Genomic DNA, 25,170 nt, shown 5'->3' with positions numbered 1-25,170 from the left:
TGGAGTGTGGGTTGGAGGAGATGAGTGCTCCCAACCCTGAACTTCATCCAGGCTCCAGCCAGCAAGCAGCACCACACACTGACAGTGCAAAAGGACAGGGTGGGGCGGGGGGCGGGGGAGCACTGGAGTCAGGGAGGGGTCAGAGATGGCCCACCCTCTGACTGGGCCTGCATGTCAGAACAAAACTTAGACAAGTTTAATGGCCTATGCTGGAGGCTTTACTCATGAAAACCTTTTCTACCCAATTCATTCCTTGACTTACAATAGCAAATAATGCACTACAATTCTTTCAATGGCTCATTTCTCTGAAAGCCTGATTTTAAACTACTGTGGAAGTAAAAAATTTAGAAGTAATGTTGAAAGTTGAGGTTTCTCTTAATAGAAGTCAGATCTATTTTTCAGAATCCTCTGCAGGTGTGGGGCTATAGAAACCTTAGACATTTGTGGCTTGGCATCTGCAAAGTTCCGTTCTGCTTTTCTCCTTGCCTTGGCCAGAAAATGCTGGCCCATTTGGTAATGGTAGGTGTACTTTGCCAGAAAACTCACATATTTGTGGGTGGAGTCAGTTGGGAGGCTGGAGAGATTTTTTTAAAGTGTACATAGGCCAAACACCACAGGGACTTCCAAGAGGTGAAAAATAATACCTTGGGGGTTAGCAAATTTCCACTGTTTGTGGAGCCAAAGGTGCAGCTCTGGAAACATGGCAAGGAGCTGATCATTACAGGGGAGGGAGAGCCTGAAAGCTGAGTGAGTGTGTCCTCAGCTCCTTTCATTATGTCCACCTTCACTGTGTTACTGAGAGCAGAGCAAAGGCTCCTCCAGTCATCCTGGGCTGTCTGTGTCCCAGTCTAGGCAAGATTCATCTCAAGTGGGTACAACCACAGGTATCTCATTAGAACTTAGAAACTAGGGAAATACAGGTGTCCAGAGAGTTAAGTCAATGCATAGTAAATCAAGGGCATATACAAGTCACCTTAAAACAGTAGATCTCAGTTTTGAGGAGTTCATAAATCTCTCTAAGGGACCAATGAAAAGCTATGCATACAACCTCTTACTCCCACTCCTCCTGGCCCTTGTAAAATGTACATGTCTACAGCATATATTTATCTACAGTTTGGGGATACATGGTTAAGGTTAAGACTTAAGAATCCATGGCTTAAAGAATGGCCCTAGGTTAAGGCAAGGTCAGACTGAAATTGTTATTTCTATTCAAGAAAGAATGTGTCTATTAGAAACAAGGTTTGTCCATAGTTGTAAACACAGCAGAAAGAGCCACCGAGGCAAAAGGTGCTGATGCCCACCCAAGGACAGTCTAGGATAGAGCCTAAGCCAGGGGACATTAACATTCCTGTTCCCTGACGGGCTTTGCCTAGCAGAGCCTTTGTGTAACTGGAGGGCACATGTAACATTTGCCAACAAATCCCCTCACTCTGACTCCATATTCACCTAGCAACCATCTGACTAAAAGCTGGCTTCTCCTGTAGATCTGCCCACAGGGACAGAGTGTTCTCGTCTTGCCAATATGAACATTCCAGTGTACGTGGCAGTCATAGTCCACATTGGAAATGAGTAAATTGGAATCCTGTTTTATAAATTGGTCTCATGAGCTGGTATGAGTATTGTCAGTGTGATGGAAAGTCAGATTTTAAGACTATCAGGCTGAGGTCTGGAACACTAAAATGCCAGCTGGCATCTCCTGGCAAGACTGGGCTGGTCACACAACCTCCTACTGAAAATGACCACACTTACCTTTTACAGGACATTGGATTGTCACATTTGCTCGAAGGGCTGCCTCCACAATGCCTCCAACCACGACTGACAGATGGTTATGCTCCGGTTTGGTGATATTTCTTTCAATAGACAAGATGACGGGTGCCTCTTAATTCAAAGGGAGCAGGAAACTGTTAGGTTCAGACTTTAGCTCTTTGGTAAATCATGCTGAATTTGGTGAACTTTGTTGAGCTCTTTGAGAGCAGGGGTAGAATCCTAGTTCTGTCTGTATCCCTCATGGTGTATCATGAGGACTTGCACATATACAGCTGGAGGTGCTCAGAGGACAGAAGAACAGATAGATGAATGAATGCATGAACAGATGGATAACTGGATGGATGGATGGATGGATAGTTGGATGCACACAAAGGTACACTGAAACAACTATATATAGACCATGAGGATATTTTGGTTTTATAATCAAAACTGAGGATAAATTCCTCTTTGATAATTTGAAAAAGAAGGAATTTAGAAGTTAAGAAGCAGCAAAAAATGCATAGCAGGGCAGGAATAATGTCTCTGCTGCACAGCCTCGGGTGAGTCAAAGCAGGGTCAAAACACACCAGGGCTCGAGACCACCACCCAACTCTTTTTATGGAAGGAGAGATGAGAGATATTGGGGGAGAGGGCTGATGGAGATAGGGCAGAAGGTCCTGATCCATTCTGTTGTCCCCTGATAGAAGTTATCTTGAGTACAGAAACCTCCAGGAGCCTTCTCCCATTGAGCTAAGAATAACAAAAGAATGTAATCAATTTAAACATTTACCAAGTGCCCACTCTGTGGCCTGCACCAGGCTAACAAGATGAAAGGTACTCCCTCTCTTGATAAGCACAAAGTCTAATGTCACAGAAGGAGATGCAAGCAGGCATTTTCAATAGAAAAGTGTTACCTAAAACATTCCTTATAAAGTTTTTCTGTATATGGTGCCAGAGCCAGGCTGACTTGTGTCAATGCCAGAATAAAACTAGGATTCAGAGCTCACTCAAAGCTATATTGGAGAAAGATCAGGTAGGTAGGAGGCTATGTTTCTTGCTGAGTCTCTTCTAACAAGATGTGTGCTTGGGCAAAATCTTCCCACTCTGGGCTTCAGTTCGAATCCCAGGGAAAAAATAGAAATGAGTTAGAATATCTCTTGGGTCCCTTCCAACTGCAGTTCTCTCAACCAATGTGTGGTTCACAGAGGCTCTTTCTTACTCTACTTAAATAAGCTCATTTCAATCCAAAATTTAAAAAGCCATTACTATTTAAAGATTACTAACTGTGAAGAGGCCTACTTAAAATTATTTACATTGCTCTACACTACAGAAAGTCTCAAGGGAGAAAACATCTTAAGTGCCCAATTTATGGGATTGCATGAGGTTATGACAAGTGTATTAAAACTGTGTGCAAGAGAAATTCAAAGCTAGCATTTTAATTCATGTGAAACAAATACCTACATAAAACTTATGTGGAAAAAATAATAAAACAAGGCCCTAAAGAATCAAGAATCCATTCAAGAACTTTTACTTCCTTGGATTTAGATACTCGGTTATCAGATTAATCCATTAACTCACTCAGGAAACATATTTTGTGCCTGAGCTTAACAATGGGAATACAATGAGAGAAAACACACATTCTTGCCCTCAAGGGGCTCCCAGACCAGTAGGAGACATCGTGACTACACAGGGTAATGGGTGTTGAGACAGAGAAAGGGCTGGTTGCCCAGGGGTCTCTCAGTAGCATGTGGTGGCCAGGGGAGGCAACATGCCAGAGAGCAGTTTGATAGAGCAGTCCTCTACTGCAGCACTATCACAATGGCTGGCTTTCCTACTCCATCATTAGTATGTGAGCTCCTGGAGGGAAAGCTTTCTTAACCTGTTTTATCATCTATACATATTTAATGCATGAAAGAATAATGACACTTCAGGAGCTGTGTTGGTAACCACATATTCTGGGGAAGAGAATCTAGGACAGTCATGTTTGGGGAACCAAATGTTCCATTCTCTGTTGGAGTGCCTGGGGCAGTGGAAAGCTATCCTGAGAACTGAAAAGACAGGAACCCTTTGGCTGGGAGAGGGCTTTGGTTGTCACTGCTAGTCCTCTGGCCCCTGAGGACCTCACAGCAGCTCTATCAGGAATCTGGATTGTTCTGGGATGGACTTAAGGAGAGACTTCAGAGCTACAAGAGGGGTGTCCATTCCCTGACCCCTACTCCGGAATTCGAGAACCTTGGAACTGATGTTTTCTGGCTAGGAGCTGATGTTCACTGGACAGAACAAACCAGGAGGATCAAGGCACAGAAAACTAAGGCCTAAAGGCCTTGCCTTGGGAAGGCACCCAGGGAAGGGACTCAGAATCTGTAAGCCATACAGATTCAAGGGGCTTTTAAAATCAACTGGTTCAGTCTCTTCAGTGTGTAGATGTAAAGTGCCTGCCACAAGGCTCAACACTTAGTTGACTAAATGCTGGATTCTAATCTCTGATATTGTCCCTTTTCTCATTTTAGTCTATTGAGTCACAGATACCAGAAACAGAGTAGGGAATTGGGAGATGGCTCTTGTTTTTTATTTAGTCCCCAAACATGAGCTTGCCACAAGAAAGCATTGCCTACATCTTTACCTCCTAAACATGTTCCTTTATAATAAAAGCATATTCTAATATCAGAATGACACTGTCTACCTCCTATGAAGATAAAGTTACAACTTCCCAGAGGTGTTTCTAAGGATTGACAAGTATGTCATTGGCAGGTATATACCAACTTTTGAAGGATAATCATTCTCTTTCATTGGCTGGTGGAACTTTAAAGATGCAAAGTCCATAATATCAACTGACAATTAAACCCTGTATCATAATTCCCAATTCTTAGAAAACAAGCTGTACAGCAACCATTTTCAGAGTGTGGTCCTCAGACAACAGCATTGGCATAACCTAGGAACATGTTAAAAATGCCAGCTCTCAGACGCCATCCCAAACCTACTGAGTCAGAAACTGTGGGGGCAGTGTCCAGCAATCTGTTCTTTAAAAAGCCCTCCTGGTGATTCTGATGCACACTAAAGTTTGAGAACCACTGCTCCAGAATTTAAAACAAACAAAAAAGCGGACACTGTGTTTCAACCACGGGCATTACCTGCGTAGAGCAAAGAAGATCTTTCCACATCTGAACCGTGCTGATTAGCTACAGAACATTCATATATTCCTTGTTCTTTCTTTGTTGGATTCCGTATCTGTATTTTCCCAGTTCCATCCAAAATTATTCTGTAGAACAGGTAGAAAGAGGATGTATTCATGTAACACATTTAACTGCTCTAAGGTCACAGCAAGTTGCAGAAAAGAAAGACTACAAAATTATAGGCTTTGGGCTGGCAGGGATCCCTAAAGATGTCAAGCATTCTGCCCATAGGCAGAAAACAATGTAGACCAGGAAGATGGAAAGTCTTTCCTCTGCCTTAGGTTCATAGCAATGTTAGAGCTGAATGGTCCTTGGAGATCCAGTCTTTCCATCTCACTTTACATGAGAATAGACTTTTCTGGATGGGCTCAATGCTTAATCTACTACATTGTAAAAAACATAAACTAGCAAACCTATTAGTTTGCTGGATGTTAAACCCTCATTTTCTGCCCAAATCCTTCCTCACAAACTGCAGGTGTGTATTTTCAGTTCAGATTTTCATACTGGAAGTGGGCTTTAATACTGCTTTGCAACAGATTCTTGTCTCACTATTACTATCTGAAGAAGTCGGTTGAGGTAACAAATGCTAAGGCTGTGGTATATATAGGATTTGGACCAAGCTATTAAGAATCAGGGCTAAACTGCATGAGTTCTTTATAGTTTGCCAATTACTGATATTCCTACAAACCTGCTTGTAAATACCACTTCAAGAATCAGACTTGGTCAGGTGTACCCTAACCAATCAGATAATTATTCAGAAAAGTGGGAAAGAGTGTTTGTACTACATTTTATTTTTTCTTAATGATTTGAATCTGCTTCTAAATAATCTGGATCAGTTGTCCATATACTATTTTTCCCCTGCCACACCCCACTTTATAGATCTTAGCAATATGGACTATTCTGACCTCTAAATACTGTATGTATGTTTCTTCATGAATTGAGCTTGGCTACTACTTCATTTCCTGTGACTTCATGTCGTTTGCCCTCTGCTCCAGCCATAATGAACTTCTAACTGGTTCCAGAACATTCCATGATCTTTCATCACCTTCAGCTTTCGCATATGTTGTTCTCTTTATTTGAAATGCCCTTCCCCCTTTCTGGCAAACTCCAACCTACCCACCCACTGAGTCCTGGATCAAATGTAATTTCCCCTGTAAAGTTTTCCCCAATACTCTTAGAGTTATCTTCTGCCCCCTCTGGGCTCCTTCTTCTCTGGTTCATATATTTATTTGATGAAATATCTATTTCTTCCCTCTAGATTGTGATCTTTTCAAGGGCAGGGTCCAAATCTTATTCACAGCTGTGCATTTTTAGTGCTTAGCACAGTGACTTTTATATAGCAAGTTCTCAAAAATCTCTGATGACTAAACATATGAATGATCAGAAGAGAAGAGAATAATAGCATGAGTAAAGATACAAGGGGGATGCAAGCTCCCCTGCAAGACACATATGAAATACATAAAAGTGGGCAGAAGTCAAAACAGCTAAAGTGACCAAGAGCAACAGGAACGTGGCAGACCTCACTATTAGTAGGGCTAGATTTTCACTATAAAAATCCCTATCTAGGAAGAATAGTTGGTTAAAAACAAAAGTATAACTAGTAACTGTCTGTGAAAAATAAACATACTAAAAAGTTTTCTTAAATTATTTCAGACTTATGATTCAGTAATTCTTAATAATCCCTTTCTTTTGTAGGTCTCAATTTAACAGCCCAGTGAGCAATCACTGAGATTTGAAATAGCTGAGAACACATGAACCTCACATGCCAGGTGGGGCCACCCACGTAGCTAGCCTGGATTAGTCCCAGGACTGGACCCCACGTAGCTAGCCTGGATTAGTCCCAGGACTGGAGAACCAGCAGGGAGAGTTCCTTAATGGGTCTGACCTTGCCTCCACTGCACAATCTCACTCTTAACTTGAAGTAATAACTAAGGTGATCTTTCAATAGACACCATCTCTAATTAATCCACCCACAGCCTTTTCTTCCTAGTTGAGATTTCTTACTGGCTGGGTATCCAAACAGTATTCCATGCCTACAACAGTGTCCTCTCATTGGATAGAGGTTCTCAAAAACATAATCCTTCTTCGGAAGTACTTCAGTTGAAAAGATTTGTGAGATTCAGAAAAATTTGGTACACCCAGATTTATAAAGCAAACATTACTACACCTAAAGAGAGAGTTAGACCTCAATACTGTAGTAGTTGGGGACCTGAACATTGACCTCTCAACACTGGAAAGATCATCTAGGCAACAAATCAATAGGGAAACACAGGTTTTAAACTACACTCTAGACCAATTGGACTTGGCGGATATATATAGAACATTTCACCCAACAACCAGAGAATATACATTCTTCTCACCAGCACATGGAACATTCTCCAAGATAGATTACATATTAGGTCACAAATCAAGTACCAACAAATTTTTTAAAATTGAAATCATTCCATGCATCTTCTCAGACCACAATGGATTAAAGCTAGAAATTAATAACAAAAGAAACTTTGGACATCACACAAATACTTAGAAATTAAACAACATGCTTCTGAATGACATATGGGTTAAAGAAGAAATCAAACAGGAAATCAAAAAATTTCTCAAAACTAGTCACAATAACAACACATCATAGCAAAATCTATAGGATACTGCAAAAGCAGTACTAAGAGAAAAGTTTATTGCAATAAATGCTTACATCAAGAGAATAGAAAGATTTCAAGTAAACAACCTAACTTTACACCTCAAGGAACTAGAAAAAGAAGAACAATCCAATCCAAATTTAGTAGGCAGAAAGAAATAATTAAAATCAGAGCAGAACTAAATGAAATAGAGACCAAAAATACAATACAAAAGATCAATGAAAAAAAAGTTGATTTTTGAGAAAGTAAACAAAATACACAAACCCCTAGCCAAACTTACTAAAGAAAGAGAGAGAAGACCCAAATAACAAAAATCAGAAACAAAAAAGGGAATATCACAACTGATACTGCAGAAATACAAGAAATCATTAGAGATTACTATGAACAACTATACACCAACAAATGTGAAAATCTGGAGGAAATGGATAAATTTCTTGACATATACAAACTACCAAGATTGAACCAAGAAGACATAGAAAAACTGAACAGACCAATAACAAGCAACAAGATCGAAGGAGTAATCAGAAATATTCCAAAAAAGAAAAGCCCAGGAACAGATGGTTCCACTGCTGAATTCTACCAAACCTTTAAAGAGGAATTAATACCAGTTCTTTCCAAACTATTCCAAAAATTGAAACAGAAACCATTCTCCCAAACTCATTCTGTGAAGCAAGCATCACCCTGATACCAAAACCAGACAAAGATGCAACAAAAAAGGGAAACTACAGGCTGATATCCTTGATGAATTTAGATGCTAAAATCCTCAACAAAATGCTAGCAAATGGAATACAGAAACATATCAAAAAGATTATACATCATGATCAAGTGGGATTCATCTCAGGAATGCAAGGATGGTCTACATACACAAATCAATAAATGTGACACACCACATCAACAAAGTGAAGGAAAAAAACCATATGATCATCTCAATAGATGCAAAAAAGCATTTGACAAAATTCAACAGTCCTTCATGATAAAGACTGTCAACAAATTAGATATAGAGGGAAGGTATCTCAACATAATAAAAGCTATATACAATAAACCCACTGCAAATATCATCTCAAATGAGGAAAAGCTGAAAACATTCCCCTTAAGCTCAGGAATAAGACAAAAGGTACCCCTCTCTCTACTCCTTTTTAACATAGTATTGGAAGTAATTGCCAGAGCAATTAGACAAGAGAAAGAAATAAAGGTCATCCAAATAGGTAAAGAGGAAATAAAATTGTCCCTGTTCATAGATGACATGATTCTGTATATAGACAACACAAAATACTCTGCAAAAAAAACTCTTAGAGCCAATAAATGAATTCAGTAAGGTTGCAGGATACAAAAGCAACATACAAAAATCATTAGCATTTTTATACTCCAACAACAAACTAGAAGAAAAAGAGATCAAGAAAGTAAGCCCATTTACAATAGCCTCCCCCACCTCCAAAAAAACCAAAAACACCTAGGAATAAATCTAAACAACAAGGTGAAAGATCTCTACAATGAGAACCACAAATCACTACTGGAAGAAATTAAAGAAGACACTAAGAGACGGAAAGACATTCCTTGTTCATGGGTTGGAAGAATTAATGTAGTAAAAATGTCCATACTACCCAACACCCTCTCCAGAATCAATGCGATTCCCATCAAAATCCCAATGACATTCTTCACAGAAATAGAAAAAGCAATCCTAACACTCATATGGAATAACAAAAGACCTCAAATATCCAAAGCAATCCTGAGCAAAAAAAGTAAAGCTGGAGGCATTACTCTTCCTGACTTCAAACTATATTACAAATCTGTAGTAACAAGACAGCATGATACTGGCATAAAAACAGACTTGTAGACCAATGGAACAGAACAGAGAACTCAGAAATCAACCCACATATTTACAGCCAACTGATCTTCGACAAAGGCACCAAGAACATACATTGGGGAAAAGACAGCCTCTTCAATAAATGTGCTGGGAAAACTGGACATCCATTTGTAGAAGAATGAAACTTGATCCGTACTTTCACCATATACCAAAATCAACTCAAAATGGATTAGAGACATAAACATAAGGCCTGAAACTTTAAAACTCCTAGAAGAAAACATAGGGGAAATGCTCCAGGATTTAGGACTGGGCAGTGACTTTATGAATAACACCCTAAAAGCACAGGCAACAAAAGAAAAAATAAACAAATGGGGTTGTAACAAACTAAAAAGCTTCTGCACAGCAAAGAAAACAATCAATAGAGTGAAAAGACATCCTACAGAATGGGAGAAAATATTTGCAAAAATGCATCTGACAAGGAATTAATATCCAGAATATACAAAGAGCTCAGGCAACTTTACAGCAAAAAATCAAATAATCCAATTAAAAAATGGACAAAGGAGCTGAATACACATTTCTCAAAGGAGGACATACAAATGGCCAATAGGTACATGAAAAAATGCTCAACATCACTAATTATCGGGGAAATGCAAATCAAAACCACTCTGAGATATTACCTTACCCCAATCAGACTGGCTATCATAAAAAAGACAGAGAATAACAAATTCTGGTAAGGATGTGGAGAGAGAGGAACCCTTCTGCACTGTTGATGGGACTGTAAATTAGTACAGCCATTATGGAGAACAGCATGGAGGTTCCTTAAACAACTAAAGATAAAACTTCCATATGATCCAGCAATCCCACTCCTGGGGATATATCCAAAGGATTATAAAACATCAGGTTGAAGGGATACCTGCACTCCCATGTTTATTGCAGCTCTATTTACAATAGCTAGGTGATGGAACCAACCTAAATGTCCATCAGTGGATGACTGGATAAGGAAATTGTGGTATATATACACCATGGAATACTACTCAGCCATTAAAAGGAATGAAATTCTACCATTTGCAACAACATGGATGAGCCTGGAGAAAATTATCCTAAGTGAAAAAACCCAGGTACAGAAAAAGAAATACTGCATGTTCTCACTCATAAATGGGAGCTGAATCCATCAATAAACAAATGAACAATAAAGGAGAAAGAAAGAAAGAGAGAGAGAGAGAGAGAGAGAGTGAGAGAGAGAAAGAAAGAAAGAAAGAAAGAAAGAAAGAAAGAAAGAAAGAAAGAAAGAAAGAAAGAAAGAAAGAAAGAAAGAAAGAAAGAAAGAAAGAAAGAAAGAAAGAAAAAAAAAAGAAAAGAAAGAAAGAAAGAACAACCACAGTAATACATAGAACTTTTAGAAAACTAGAAGTGGAAAAGGGAAGGGGAGGGGAGAGGGAGGGGGCTAATGAGGAATTGGTCAACGGACCCAAAGAATGATTGCATATCATAATGATGAATAAGCTAACTATATTGATCTAACCACCACACATTGTACACAATTATTGAAAATCAGTGTTGTACCCCACATGTATGTATAATAAAAAATAAATAAATAAATAAAATAAAATAAATAAAAAAATAAAAAGTCATCCAAATTAGATTGGCAAATAAATAAATAAAGGTGAGAACCTTTGTTACATAAAGGAAATTAGACATAAAATTGAACAAATGAATTGAGTAAGTTTCAGAAAAATAAATGGAAATAAAATGGATCCTATTCTCTTAAAAAATTAAAAACAAAAACTTGTACTAGCAGTATGGAATTGCTTCAATTTCAAATGGTTGATCCTTGAAGTATACAAAAAGATATCTATGTAGGATGTGCCATGTCAAAACCTCTTCTTTATACAAGCTGCAGAAGTCTCAGCCTCAGAAACTTATGTTAATTCCTTTCAATCAAGTCAAACTATTTAAAATCAACTCAATTCAACAAATATTTATTTAAACTGACCATGTTCTGCTATATCACTGTAGTACTTATACGGCTATAGGTCAACTGATCACTGCAACTTTCTCACCGCTGTTTCCTTACAACTTATAAAACGGAATTGTTGAGCCAAGTCAGTGGTCTTCAAATGGTGGTTCATGGATCCCAGGGGTCTGTGAGGTCAAAACTATTTGCATAATAATGCTAAACTGTTTTTTTCTTTTTTCACTGTGTTGATCTTTGCACTGATAGTGCAAAACAGTGGTGGTAAAACCTCTAGCACCTTAGCATGCAGCAAGGCTGTAGCACCAAAGTACCAGTAGTCACTGTAGTGTTGACTACTACCTACTAGCAGTAAAAAAAATCCCAGTTTCACTTAAGAATGTCCTGAATTAAGTAGTAAAACTTATTAATTATACTAAACCTTGACCCTTGAGTGCTTATGTTTTAATACTGTGTATGGCAAAACAGGAAGCACACATGAAGCACTTCTGCTGAAGTATGTTGTTGTGATGGTTTGAACTGTCAGCTAACTGGCTCTTCCCATGGGAGATGATATTTTACCTGAAAGAATGACTGACAGACAAACTATGACAAAGAAGTGCACACCATGATTCCGATGTGGGTATGCGGCAGATTTCTTATTTTTTTTTTTTTTAATGAACAAAGTGAGCAGATCAATTCAAGGAAAATAACTGATAAGAGTTTGCTGCCAATGATAAAATTTAAGCTTTCAAGTGAAAATTAGAATTTTGGAAAACTGGTATCCACCATTGTTAGTTTGACAGTTTCCCAAAACTTAGAGAATACTCTGATGAGATGGGTGGTGGTATTAAAGAATATGTGTATTTTTATATTGTATAATGACATGTTTCAACGTGTGGAAGATCTGTATAACTTAGTGAGCCAATATTTTCCAAATGACCAATGTATGAGGTTACAAAATCTTGCATGGGCAAAAATTCTATTCAAAGTGTAAGATAAACCAGTAGATTTCATTAACAGAGTACCGAAATTCCATTATTATGGTTTCAGATTCCACATTCCAACTAACTTTAGAGAAACTACCATTTGTCCAGTTTTAGTGTAGTATTAAAGAGGAATATTCAGAATTACTTGAAAAGGGTATGAAAATATTCCTTCTTTTTCCAAGTAACGTATCTGTATGAGGAAACTTTTTTTTCTCCATATACTTCAACTAAAACATAGCACAACCGTTGCAGAAGCATGTGTAAGAATCCAGCTGTCTCTTATTAAACCAGACATTAAAGAGATTTGCAAAGATGTGAAGCAATTCCACTGCCAATGGTAATTCGGGGGGTGGGGGGAGGACATTGCTTTTCAAAAAATATGTTAGTTATATGAACACATAATGGGCTTTTTATTGTTTTTCTCAATGGATTAATAGAGATACTTTAAATGTTTCTTGGTTTTAATTTCTAATAAGGTAAATAGCAATAGATACAAATCACATTAACAAAAGCTCTTTGGGATCCTCAATCATTTTTAAGTTTTAAGGGGCCCTATGACCAAAAGGTTTGAGAACCACTAAGCTTTAAGGTTTATTTCACTTATTAAATTTCATTGCACCCTTGTGCTCAGAGGTCTAGGATAAAAAATCCCCAAATCAGATTTTTTTTCTACCTTTTTATTTTAAAACATAGCCTAATAATTTATTATAAAAAAGCTGAATTTTACTTGGATTTCTTCTGATGTTTCACATATTAGGCTCAACGTACAAAGAACAAGATAAAAATAAAACTTGCATTTTGAAAGTACCTTATGGTCTGCAAAACAATTTCACATCTGTTGTTTTGTTTGTGTCTTTTAACAATCCCTCAAGGCACATAAGGTGCACATTGAGCTCTTAAATGAAAATTAAAAGAAAGCACAATGTCTACAGTCCTTAGTGTACAAACAGCAAGATTTGAAGACAGTAAAGAATGCAAAAGTGAATTAATATCTGTTATCCTTGTTGTTTATGCAAAATGAATAAAAAGTGTCATTTTTTGCAATGACCTAAAGATAACAATAAAATATAACTTAATATTCTGTCTTGAACATCTCAGAAAACCTTGGTTCTTATTTTTGGATTGTATGACATAAAAAATTGCATGACAGAAAATTACTTCAGATACCTAATCTTTCTACTAAGGCTACAATTTGTGTGCTTTCAAACATTGCTGGTGGTGTTCAGGAGATATGGCCTCTGGCACTGCTTGGCCACGAAGTAGTAACAGGGATTCTGTTTCTCAGTGACCTCATAAGAAAACTGTTAACCCCTGCCCTGCCAGCAGTACAAGACTGATGTGAGCTCAAATGAGATATTATATTTCCTAGATATGGAAGAGCTCTGTAAATTCAGATTTGCAGTTCCAACATAATGTAGGACTACTACCAATATGCTTACTTTTTAGAATAACCTTATATTAATTTTATTTTTAAATGTTAAATGTTGTGCAAAGGCAGAGTCTATACATACTTCTAAACTCATTTTTACTATATCCAGTTTTGTATCATATGTATATGATAGTAATTGAGATAATATGATGCTTAATTTTAAAAATTCCAATGCATATATGGAAAACACATCCTAATATTTTTGAGTTTCTTTCCTAAAGAATCCTGTTGGAAACACGTTCTTAGAAGGAATTTTAAAATATTTTTAAGAAAACTGGAATAGCCATTAAGAAGGTACTACAAAAATGACACTACTGTATTATTTTACTTACTTTACTGAGGGTTGTAACAGTGCTCCATCCTTGGTCCACGTATATGTGGCCTCACTGAGGGTGAGGAGGTCACACAGTATATTGATGACCTCCGTCTTTTTTGTAATGTATACCGTATTTCCAATCCTTGAATTTATTGTTTTATTAAATGAAACTGAGGGGGGTTGGCTTTGCCTTATGAGAACAGGTCCCTTTGGCTTGAATGTCAGCTTGCCTGAGTTTTTCCCATTTGAGTTTTGGGGCACACTTCCTGTTTCCCCCCTGAGCTGAGCTGCGGGAGGCACCTCTTCCTGGATGCCCCTCCATTGCATGCGTGTTGGCTGCGTCTTCGCCAACTCAGCCACCAGCTGATATATCACCTGGGATGCAAGGTCATCGCTGACTTCTCCGGTTTCCATGAGCTGACTCATGTTTCTTATTAGCTCCTCAAACTGGGCTGTATCCATGCTATATGCTCCCTGTTTAACTGCTGCTTCAAACTGCTTATTCTTAAACTCCCAGGAGTGGGTGTTTCCTGCAGAATTACTACAGTGGCCTAACAGGGCTCTCAAGAAAGGCTGGTTATTATTTTGGCCATCCTCCAGATAAAGCTCATTTTTGTTACTCCACATTTGTCGCATTTTATGCCACGTGGCTCCTAAACTATTGGCTTCGCTGTGGTCCATCCCGGGATATTCCCTCATGTGCTCTCTGAGGGCTGGGCGTGCGATGAGCCGGTTGTCAGTACCGATGAGCTTGAGAACAACTGTTTCCTGTGCAGAGCCTGCAATGCACCTGTACACACCAATGTCAGTGGCTGCAAGACTGTGGATCTTTAGTGAGCCTGACTTGGTGATGCCAAGTCGTTTGGAGTTCTGCAGACAATGGCCATCCTTCTCCCACTGGATCAGAGATTTCTGGAATCGTCGCACAGGGCATTTAATGATCACAGATGTGTTGGGCAACAAATAGGCTCTGCTACCGATGGTCAGGTTAATACGCTTCTCTTCCCTTGTCTGAATGTAGACTCTCTGGACACTGAGGATCTGAGGACCCTGCTCAAGTTTTGTCTTCATCCCTGGTTTCACTTCTGCAAGAAAAAAAAGAAAGAAAAAAATGCAAACAAACATTTCAAAAATAAAAAATGTTGACAGTCATTTTCCAAGCCTGGTACAAGCAAACAAATGTATCATTTTTACTTTTAAAAAACATTTGAGAATTAAAACATGAATAACATTATACATCCATAGACTGGGGTAAATTTCACAACTATCTGGTACCTTAACAGCAAAGAATGCAAGTTTGAATGAGTAGCACGAAAACACATAAATTATTTTATAAAAAGCCCTAGTTTGAGAAGGCATGAAGTTAAATGAAATATAAGCAACAGTTATTTCTAGATTTGGGGAATATTTATTCTATGCTATGATCATACAATGGCTCCATAATTACCCAGCTTCTGGGTGTGTTTTTCCATCAACAAGGGGTTGGTCTGATATGTTGGGCTTCCACCATCTGGCAGGGAGCCCTCAGGGACCTAGTCTGCTTGGAGCCATGGGTACACCAAATCTGAGGGAGGAAGTGAGAGTAGGAATGTGAGTGACCTCATTTGAAGGATCTGAAAAGGAGGATGAGGTTGGCCAACTGCAGAATATAGTCCACATATGACATTTAAACTAGCATGGGAGAGTGATGAAGCAGTGGGGAGCCGTGATCCAAAAAGAAAAGGTAGAGCAGGCACTTCGAATACGAGTTTGAATCTGCACTTTGAATACGAGTTTGAATCTAAGCCCTACCACTTGGACAAGTCATTTAATCTCTCTGAGCCTTAGTTTTCTCTGTGGTGAAATGTGGATAATGTTAGTACTTTCATCAGAGAAATGTGAAAATTAAGTGGATGGCCTTCTCAGTCCCTCGGCACTAGCTGGTGTGTTTACTGGTACCCTGGTTGGTAACAATAGCTCCTGGTGTCCTCTAGGATGGCTCATGAACCCTTTTGGATCTGTCTGCCTTTTGTGGTTTTGTGGTGCCAGTAGCTTCAGGAAAACAAGAGGGGTGAACCCATAATTTCTGGGGCAGAGAATGTTCCTGGTGAAGGACATGCATAATGATTTTGCACGCAAATTCCATACAGATGGAATTGGCAGGTAAGGACTATTGATCTCAGGACAGGTCCAGGATTGTGCCTGAGGATACTCCCTCAACTCACCTCTAAATGGAGCCAGATGACCTGCCACGTACACACATTTCCTTGTTGGGATATAGAGGACGTCAACCTGGCCCCAGCCAGTTAAGGCATAAAGAGTTTCTTTTAACTGGCAGCATAGAACTTTGAACTTACAAAACAACAACAACCAAAAGCAGGAAAAAAATGTACAGAGGATCCCCTGGTAAATTTATAATCCATCCATTACTATAGGAAGGGACTATATTCAAAATACTCAACCTGCATAGCAAGGGCATCATCAACCAGAACAGATACTGGCTGTAGCCCTGGAACAGGGTCTTCAAGGCCTCCTGTTGCACAGTGTTACCCCCGTAGTTGTTAGATTATGAGGAGGTCAGGTGGTTGCTGCTGGCAGAGTGGCCTAAGCAGGTGAGACAAGTCATGGGGTTCATGCAGATACTATGTACTAACCTTTTTTTTTTTTTTTTACTAAACATATTTTAACAACCAGTATGCACATGTATGTAGAGGTTCAATATCAACTCTGGCCATTGGTACTCAAAAAATGGATCTCAAACTTTGATGCACATTAGAATCACCTGTTCTTATTTTTTAATCTCAATGCCCTGGTTACCATCCCCAGAAATTTTGATTTATGGGGTGCAGCTTGGGTACCAGAATTTTTAAAAGCTCCCCAGGTGCCTGAAATGTGCAGCAAAGACCACTGCCCTAGAACGTATCACTGGGTTAAACCAAAGCAGTAGAGAAAGGCATTCCTAACCCAGTTTCTTTTACTGAAAGACATTTGCCAGGATGCTGCTGGTCAAGAGGGGAGGGAAAATAAGAAACAGAACCTGTGTTGTCTGTGAGAACCCTGCCAAAGTCTTTACACCATGCAGTATCTTCGTAAGATCATGGGAGGTTTTCTTTCTGGTCTTAGCATCAGGAATCCCTATGCTTTAGTCTGAGTAATTAGTTTATTTCCTATAAAATGAACACTGATATGTAATTAGTGAGGTTACCTTTTTCAAGACAGCTTGTTAGCAGGTTTAGATCCAAATTTGTGCCCACATGTAATAGGAGTGTAAAATTCAAGACATAATCACATATTAGCCATGTTTGTTTGTTTTCCTTTTTTATTACTTACCTGCTTCTAATCTTATCAATCTGATTGCATTTTATGAATACTTTTAAATGGCCTATTGTTGTAACAAGGAAGGTTATGCACGTATGTATGTGTACTTCATATACATACATATACACGAGTGTATCTACCTATATACTGTTATTTTAAAAGATCCCATTGGACACCCATGTGGTCATTGTTCTCGTGGTGGTAGACAATAGAAAAGATAATGTGCACATGGATGGCTTTGAAATTCACTCTCTGACAACAGAATACAAACTGGGTTGAAGTCAGACTTTTGAATTCATGCAACTGAAGAAAGTGTGGAGACAGATTATTTTGTGGTAGCAGTGGCTGCTATAGATAGGGTCAAAGCTTGAAACTTTCTGCTCTCACTGGAATGGTGCAGAAGTCCATGTGGAAAACTGTCTAGCTGAATGGTTCAAGCTGGGGACAACTGAAGCTGGCGTGAGGCCCACAAAGCATCCTGATGCCCTGGAACCAACATGGAAATGGGTTCTGAGTACATTCAGGTTCACTGGTACCAGATGTCTCTCAGTGGAGCTTGGGGCTTCAAGCTGAAGGGACTCTGACTCCTTCCAAGGTAGCCAGTGGAGCCTGCAAGTGGTGGGCAGGGTTCAGCCCCAGTGAGGAGCCTGCCCAGGTGGTTGGGTGAGTCACAGGAGAAGCCCAGCTGCCCCGTCTGGCTGTATGCCCATTCATTGGACCCCTTCCCAACTCTGCTTTGGCACTTGCTCATGCTGGAGTACAGAACATTTTCAGTTAGCAGATGTGCCTGAGGAGTGCATTGGGATTGTAGCCAGAGCAGGCTTCCAGGTTCCACAGCTTGGGCCACTTCCTCTCGGGACTCCTGTGAGTTCTTTCAAAGCAGTACCTGGAGCATGGTGTCATCGGACACAGTTCTTGGGCAAGAAACTGGTCTGGTTTGGGGTGCCTGCCTCCTCCCACATCTGGAGGTGCCCCAAAACAGCAACACTGACCAAGCCTGATTTTAGGCAGGGGTATCATCCACTCTGAAGAGAGTGGCCAGGTACCTACAGCATCCTCCTGGAGGGGCTGCTGAGCTGTGCAAGGTATCAACCCATCCCTCCACCTCCCCCATTGTGCTGGATGTGGGAAAGACCACATTTTTGGCTTTCCTAGAAAATGAAAAGATCTTTCTTCTGTGTATCCTCCTTCTGGGTCTTTGTGCCAGCCTGCCACATACAATGAAGGCCAGTTCCAGGTGCCTGCAGCTGTTTACAACAATTGCCTCAGCTCCATGCTTGCTTGTGTCCTGCCTTTACTGCAGTCTTATCCCTGCCATGACTCTAAGTTCTGGTGCCGTGCCAGGTTTCTGCTCCAAGCCATCTGCACTGGATATGTGTACTGGGTCTCACCAGCATTTGACTCCTGCCGTTCCTGACGGACTTTGGCTGGGACACAGCATCTAAGCCTTCCTGTTCCCTGCCGGAATCCTGGCCCCCTTGGAATCTAGCCCTGCATCTGGCTGCTTGGCTGGTGCTGGGTCCACTCTTTCCACAGGACTGAAGATCTGACAAGCTCATCTGAAAGCTGAATCAAGACCCTGGGCAGTTTTTCTGGATTCTCTTTTTTCCAAGGGTGAGAACACAGGTAGCTGAGAGGAGACTGCAAGGGATGCGGCTGGGGAGGGGAACTTGCTAAATGAGCTGCAAAGCCCCTCAGGCCCCGTGGAGGATTAGCCATAGTAAATTCCAGATCAGCCTGAAAGAATGGCTTCCACTTACTTGCTTCTTTTGCAATTTCCAACCAAATTCAGCCTGGCTTCTGCTCCCAGCACCCTACTATAAAATCTCCCCTAATAGCTCACTAGAGACAAATCGCAAGCCATCCCTTCGGTGACCATTCATCAGGCCCACACTTGACCATTCCAGGGCATATGGCATCCTTAACCACTCACTTCATGAAGAAGTCTCTTCCTCCCTAAGCTGATTTTTTTTTTACCTTTTTTCTCTGGTCCTTTCTTACCACCGTTCATTGCCAGTACCCTGCTGGGTCTTTCTACCCCTCTGGTGCCAGTGCGTGGCCACTTTCTCTTCTTACTCTATACTTTTCCTTGGATGATCTCATAGTTTTAACTAAGAGCTTTTGGTTGATGCTACCCCAAGTTTATCCGTCCAGCCTAAACCTCTCTCTAGAACTCCAGACCTAACTGTCCAGTTATGAGAAGTCTCCTCCAGATACCAAGTTTGAAATATTATCATCTCAACACATTATCTGACCCCAATTCATTCCATCCCAATTATCCTCCTCTTTCTATGTTCCCTAAGTTAAAGGCATTACCTCCACTAACTTCCTCAAGCCAGAAACCAGAGAATCATCTAGATTCCTTCCCCTGTGCAGTGGTATGCTGGCCCTGCCTGACTTATAAGTCAGTGAGATTGCTAGCAGGCATTCCCAACTCTGCATTCAACAGTGTCAACTGGTAGCTGGAAACCAGCTGTGGCAGGAGTATTTACCCTACGGAAATAGGCAGACACAACAAATGATAGGCATCTCTCCACACTCACCACCCTAATCCCAGAGCTGGTTGTTAGGCACACCACTGTCCCTGTCCTTTAGCTCCTAACTCTAATCAGGCATCAGGAACTTAGATCACACATGGAAACATTGCTAGAATTCATCCCATGGCTTCTCCTCTCATGCCCTCTCACCTAGATATGGCCATGTTCCCTCAGCTCGACTCCCTGGCTGCAGTCTCATATTTATCCAATATGTCTGCGTAGCTGTCCCAGTAAAGGAACTAAAATAAAATCTGACCATGTCTTTTCCTTCCTGGATAAAATCTAAACTCCTTAGCACGGAGTTCAAGATCCTCTATAGCTAACTTCTTAAGCTTTCTCTTTTGTTATAAACCATCTTGAATCTATATTCTAGTCCTATGGAACTGCTTGAAGTTCCCCCAAACAGACCACTCCATTTGACATCCCCTACCTTTGCCCACGCTGCTCTCTTTTCCTAAATTCTCCTGTATCCCGCCCCTCCAACATGTGGGCCTGATGAATCTGTCTGCTCAAGGGTTCCTCCTTTATGATTTTTCCTGCCCTCTCGGCCCAGTTTGTTGAATGAATAAGTGAATGAATAATTGAGTAAGTAAAAGAAAAAGTAACATATAGGCCCCTGGTTGCTGCAGGAGGTGACACAAGCTCAAGAGGAGTGCTGGTGAGGTGGGCCTGGGCCTGGCTGGGTTTGGAAAGGCTGCAGCTATGTCAGGCAGGAATGGATATTCCTGGAAGCAGCCAGAAATGATGAGGCTGGAGGAGGAAGAGTAGGAGCAGGAGGCCACAGTCTACCGTAAAGTCTGAGATATAGGCAGGAGCCTGGGAGGGCCAAAAAGGCAGATGGGGGCTGATACAAGGGGAAAGACCAAGGGTTAGAGAGAAGAGAGCAGGTTTGAGATAACCCCGGGAAAGCCCTCAGGCATATTTTTCTTGACATTTTAACCACATGGTGTGTGCCTGGGTGTCTCCCTTCCCTCAACCATCCTGATGTCCGTACTTTGGGGAAAAATAAGAATTATTCTTCACCAAAACTCAGGAGCCCTAAAAACCGGGAACTGTATTTTAAAAAATCTAAAGTCAAACTCTACATTTCTGTTATTTTTTCTTTTCTTCAGATGCCTGATTGGAAACCAAGACAGATATACTTCTAATAGCAATTCGAGGACAATCCACTCTGACATATTTGAAAAGCATGTCTAAGAGTACAATTCATTTTGATGAACATTTTTGAAACCTATGTAGAAGAAAAACAAAACATACAGAGGTGTACCTACTCCATGCAAGTTCATACCTTATTAGGCCAGAAGATACAACATAAGCATAAGTTACTCTATTACATTTTATTCAATCTTAAAGTTATCACAGGAATTAGAGAGAGGTGGTGATGACATTAAAAATAACCAATATTTTTGAGCCTTTAGTATGCACCCGGCACTGCATCTGAGCACTTTGTAGGTATGATTCTATGATTCTCCCAACAATCCTGTGAAGCAGGTGCAATTACTTTTTCCATTTTACAGAGGAGAAAACTGAGACTCACAGAGGGTAAATAACTAGCCCAATGTCACATGATGAATTACTGGAAGAACTAGGATTTGAACTCAAGTGAGTTAGCTTAACCACAATGTCAGATTACCTTTGCAGGAATGTTTGGGGAGAAGCAGGCGGGGGTGTAATTAGACTATACAGTACACCGCCAAAGAGGATAGGTTTTACTTAAACCTCAGGCACCAGTTAGGACACATTTTCTAGAAGTGATGTCTTGGAAGGGAATAAAGATCACAGCACTACTGGGCTTGGGTTTTCGTGTCTTCAGACCACCTTCCTTAGTGGAGGGGTTAGACCTATTAAGAAGACCATACATTTCCTGTTTGGGGAGTGGGGGAGAGCTGAGGTAAAGGAGAGAGGAAAATCAGAAGGACATTACACTATGGTAGCCTTGATATTCCTAGTGGAATGGAAGACAAGTCCATTGACAGAGAAATGAGTCAGTGCAGTGGTTAGGAATTAGCTGCTATGGTGAATTTCTAGGGAATTCTTAGGAAATGGGAAAAAAAACACAGTATTGCCCAGCTAAATGAAATATGTCTATCAGCATGGTGATATTATTTTCTTTAGCAAATCACAGTAGCTTAGGCCAGGGAACAAAAGAACAAACAGATCACTTGAAAAGTAACACCAGGGTTGAAGATAAGCAGGGGATCAAGGCAGCAGGTTAAGGAAGGGTATATTGATCTGGCGATAGAGTTGGTTAAGTGGATGACTGGGAAATGCCTGCTAAGAGCAGGGGTTTCTAGTGCAAGAGCAGAAAGTCTGGGGACAATAGGAAGGTATGGAAGAAGCAGAGGTCATAGTGAGGCATTAACTAAATAATCAGGCGTGAGACGGGGGAAAGCAGAAGAGCAGGAAGCTAGTTCTGAGTGCCCAGCAATGAGGAAGTCTAAGGTGTCACCATGCGGAGGTGCTGGGGTCAATGGAAATGACAAGGTTGGAAAACTGGGATATCAGGTATTAGAAAGGTTGGCAACATAAATGCTAGCAAATGTTGGAGAGGAAGAGTGGACCTGGTGGTGGTGGCATGTCCTGGAGAAAGGTGGAGCATGTCTTACAGGTCTGCACATGGTGCCTTTGAAGGTACGATGAGGGCAAGCTAAGTGGTAAGTCCACAATGACAGCAGGGAAGTGGTGCAGAGACAGCAGGCTAGAGCGGATGGGAGGACGCCAAGCTCATCACTTGGCTTGTGATGTGGTGGCAGGGAGAAGAGATGCTACATGACAGTGCAGAGGGAGAAGCCAAGCTTCAGCAAGCAAGGGCCAGTGATCCAAGGGATGGCAGGAGGCCAACTGCAGCTGAAGTGGAGGCCCAGCTCAGGGTGACCCAGCAGTGCTGGGAGCATGTGTTCCAGTCTCCTGTCTGCTTCCAAGACCTACATGTTTGGCAGGCTTGGGAGTGGGTGGGGTAAAGAAGAAATATTACTGTATTTTTTTTTTCTCCCTCAAACTTATAATTTTACTGTGCTCTCCACCGCATGCCATAATAATTTATAATTTCATCCTGCACCACATTGCATGCCCTAATAACCACGATGTATTCCCACATGTTATTCTGTTATTATTTTAGAGGAAGCTGCCAGTATGACTTTAATTTCACTCTTCTCTAAGCAGTTTACAGTCTGGCCATACTGCTATGCAACTATCCACAATGAATAAAAATCAGATAGATAAGCAGCTCTAATGAAGTACGATGGTGCGCCATACGCCAGACATTCCTGAATTCCAGGATACTTTAAAACCTTGGAATCTCAAGTTTTTGGAGTGGCATGATTTTGAAAATTTGTTCTCAAATAATTCCCAGAAAAAAAAAATGTTAATGTTGTCCATGAATCAGCATAGGGAGGCAGCTAAGAGCATGGGCTCAGGAATCAGACAGACTTGTGGTCAAACAGGCCAAAGGGTCCTGTTTGAGAGCCAATGGCTGCTACGGAGCCTTGGGCAAATCTCAGATCCTCTAAGACTTGAATTCCTCATATCTAAATGGGGATGATACCTGTCTCACAATGTTGTTGTGGGGACCAAATGAAACAATGCCTGCAGGAACTCTACATAGGAAGTGCTCAATAAATGTTATTACTGTTTTTTTTTTTTTAACTTAATGTTTTTCTTATTTTGCTTCATAAATTTCTCCACGAAAATGGTTGGTAAATATATATATGTACATATACACATTTATGTATATTTACCAAATATATATCACATATATATAAAAAATATGTATATTTACTAACAATATACTTATTTATAGGAACATATATTGTTGGTAAATGGAAAATTGTTGGTAAATATATATATTTGTTTTTTCTTCCTTAAGCAACATTAAAATATAAGAAGATTTCATTTCTGACTTTTCTTTTGTCATAAGCTCAGGAGGGTACCTGAGGTAGCAATTATTATTTTACAGATGAATAATTAAAGATAGTGAAAGAGCAAAGCAATAACCAGACCCAGAAGCTGTTATTCCCAGTGTGCCTGTTCCACCTCCCCACCACTGCTATGCTATATGCTATATGCTGTATGCTATATGCTATGTGCTGTATTCTATAGGCTGTATGCTATAAGCTACAGGGATAGCCCTCAACCCATTATTGTGACCCTTTACATGAAATACATATATGCACTTGTACATGTATATTCTCTCATGTACACTGAAAATATAGATGAATGCTACATGCATGTTAGTCTGGACACAATGAAGTCATCATATTGACTCTTTATAGTAAGCTTATTATTTATAATTAACTGAAGAGGTGTCCAAACTGCCATTTTTTTAAACCAAAGGTACTCCACGTTTTCATCCTTGCTTATTTTAGATTATACACAAGAAAAAATATTTTAATACTTAGCTCTTCTACTTTTAATAGAATGACTCCAAATACGTTACTAGCAAAGTAAACCAGCAAGTATTTCAGGTTAACATCTACAGAGAACACTCATGAATTCTAAGTGGAAGAAATCACGGGAATGTGGGGGATATAAGGAAGTATAAATCCAAGTGAGGGAGCCTAAACAATGCATTTGTTAGGTGGGTGGACATTTCTTAAAATTGACTTTTCTTAGAACTATATCTTGGTCTTTCACGTTCTACCATTTGCTGCTTAAAACAATTCTGAGTTCTGCCTGATTTGCTTTACCCACAGGTGAAAAATACGTTGATGTAGGGAAAATGAAGACATCGGGACAAAATTAGCAGAACCAGCGTATCTTGGTGACGCACAGACACGACATACTTACTGCTGCATGCAGGCATCTGGCAAGATCTCACAAGAGGGAGCCCTGGTAGATCCCTGCACATCATCTCACCGAGGGGAACGCGCCGGCCTTTGGCTGTCAGCCTTTGACACACCTGCTTTCTTCTCTGGACTCCAGCACCACAACTGACAGAACACTGCAATGAGAGTCGTGTAATAACGTCAAATGGAGCATGAGCATGCAAATCCAGCCAACAGCGGCGAAGTCTCCAGTGGTGAAGCCAGAGGGAATTTCAAGTATGGATGTGCCCATATGTAAGCCGTTTCCTAGGCTGGAACGTCTTTATAATACAGAGTTCCTTTCTCCTTTCCTCTGCTCCCCTCCCTTCCTGTCGTATCCTTTCTTTTCTCTCTTTTTATTTTTCCTTCTCTCTCTCCCTTCCTTCCTTCCCTTCTTTCTTTCTTCCTGAGATAGTAATTAATTTCCAGCAATTTATTACTGTGAGACTTGTTTCTGGCATTGTAACTGATGTCTAATTTATTTTTAGCTCTT

The 25,170-nt window shown here is 40.3% G+C and overlaps 1 protein-coding gene across 1 annotated transcript in view; it reads right to left on the bottom strand.

Moving 5' to 3' along the window:
• The window catches only part of ADAMTSL3 (ADAMTS like 3), a 345,110-nt gene that overhangs the window by 40,625 nt on the left and 279,315 nt on the right, over positions 1-25,170 (bottom strand). The window contains exons 19-22 of the mRNA XM_063090639.1: positions 24,661-24,814; positions 14,058-15,126; positions 4,878-5,005; positions 1,750-1,878 (exon numbers count right to left, since the gene is read on the bottom strand). Coding sequence (XP_062946709.1) covers positions 1,750-1,878; positions 4,878-5,005; positions 14,058-15,126; positions 24,661-24,814 — 1,480 coding nt within the window. The remainder of the gene's footprint in view (positions 1-1,749; positions 1,879-4,877; positions 5,006-14,057; positions 15,127-24,660; positions 24,815-25,170) is intronic.

The sequence above is a fragment of the Cynocephalus volans genome, chromosome 3 (genome assembly GCF_027409185.1).
Source record: "Cynocephalus volans isolate mCynVol1 chromosome 3, mCynVol1.pri, whole genome shotgun sequence".
NCBI classification, from domain to species: Eukaryota; Metazoa; Chordata; class Mammalia; order Dermoptera; family Cynocephalidae; genus Cynocephalus; species Cynocephalus volans.
Note: the sequence above shows the minus strand (reverse complement) of the source record. Positions and strands in the feature narration are given on the sequence as shown.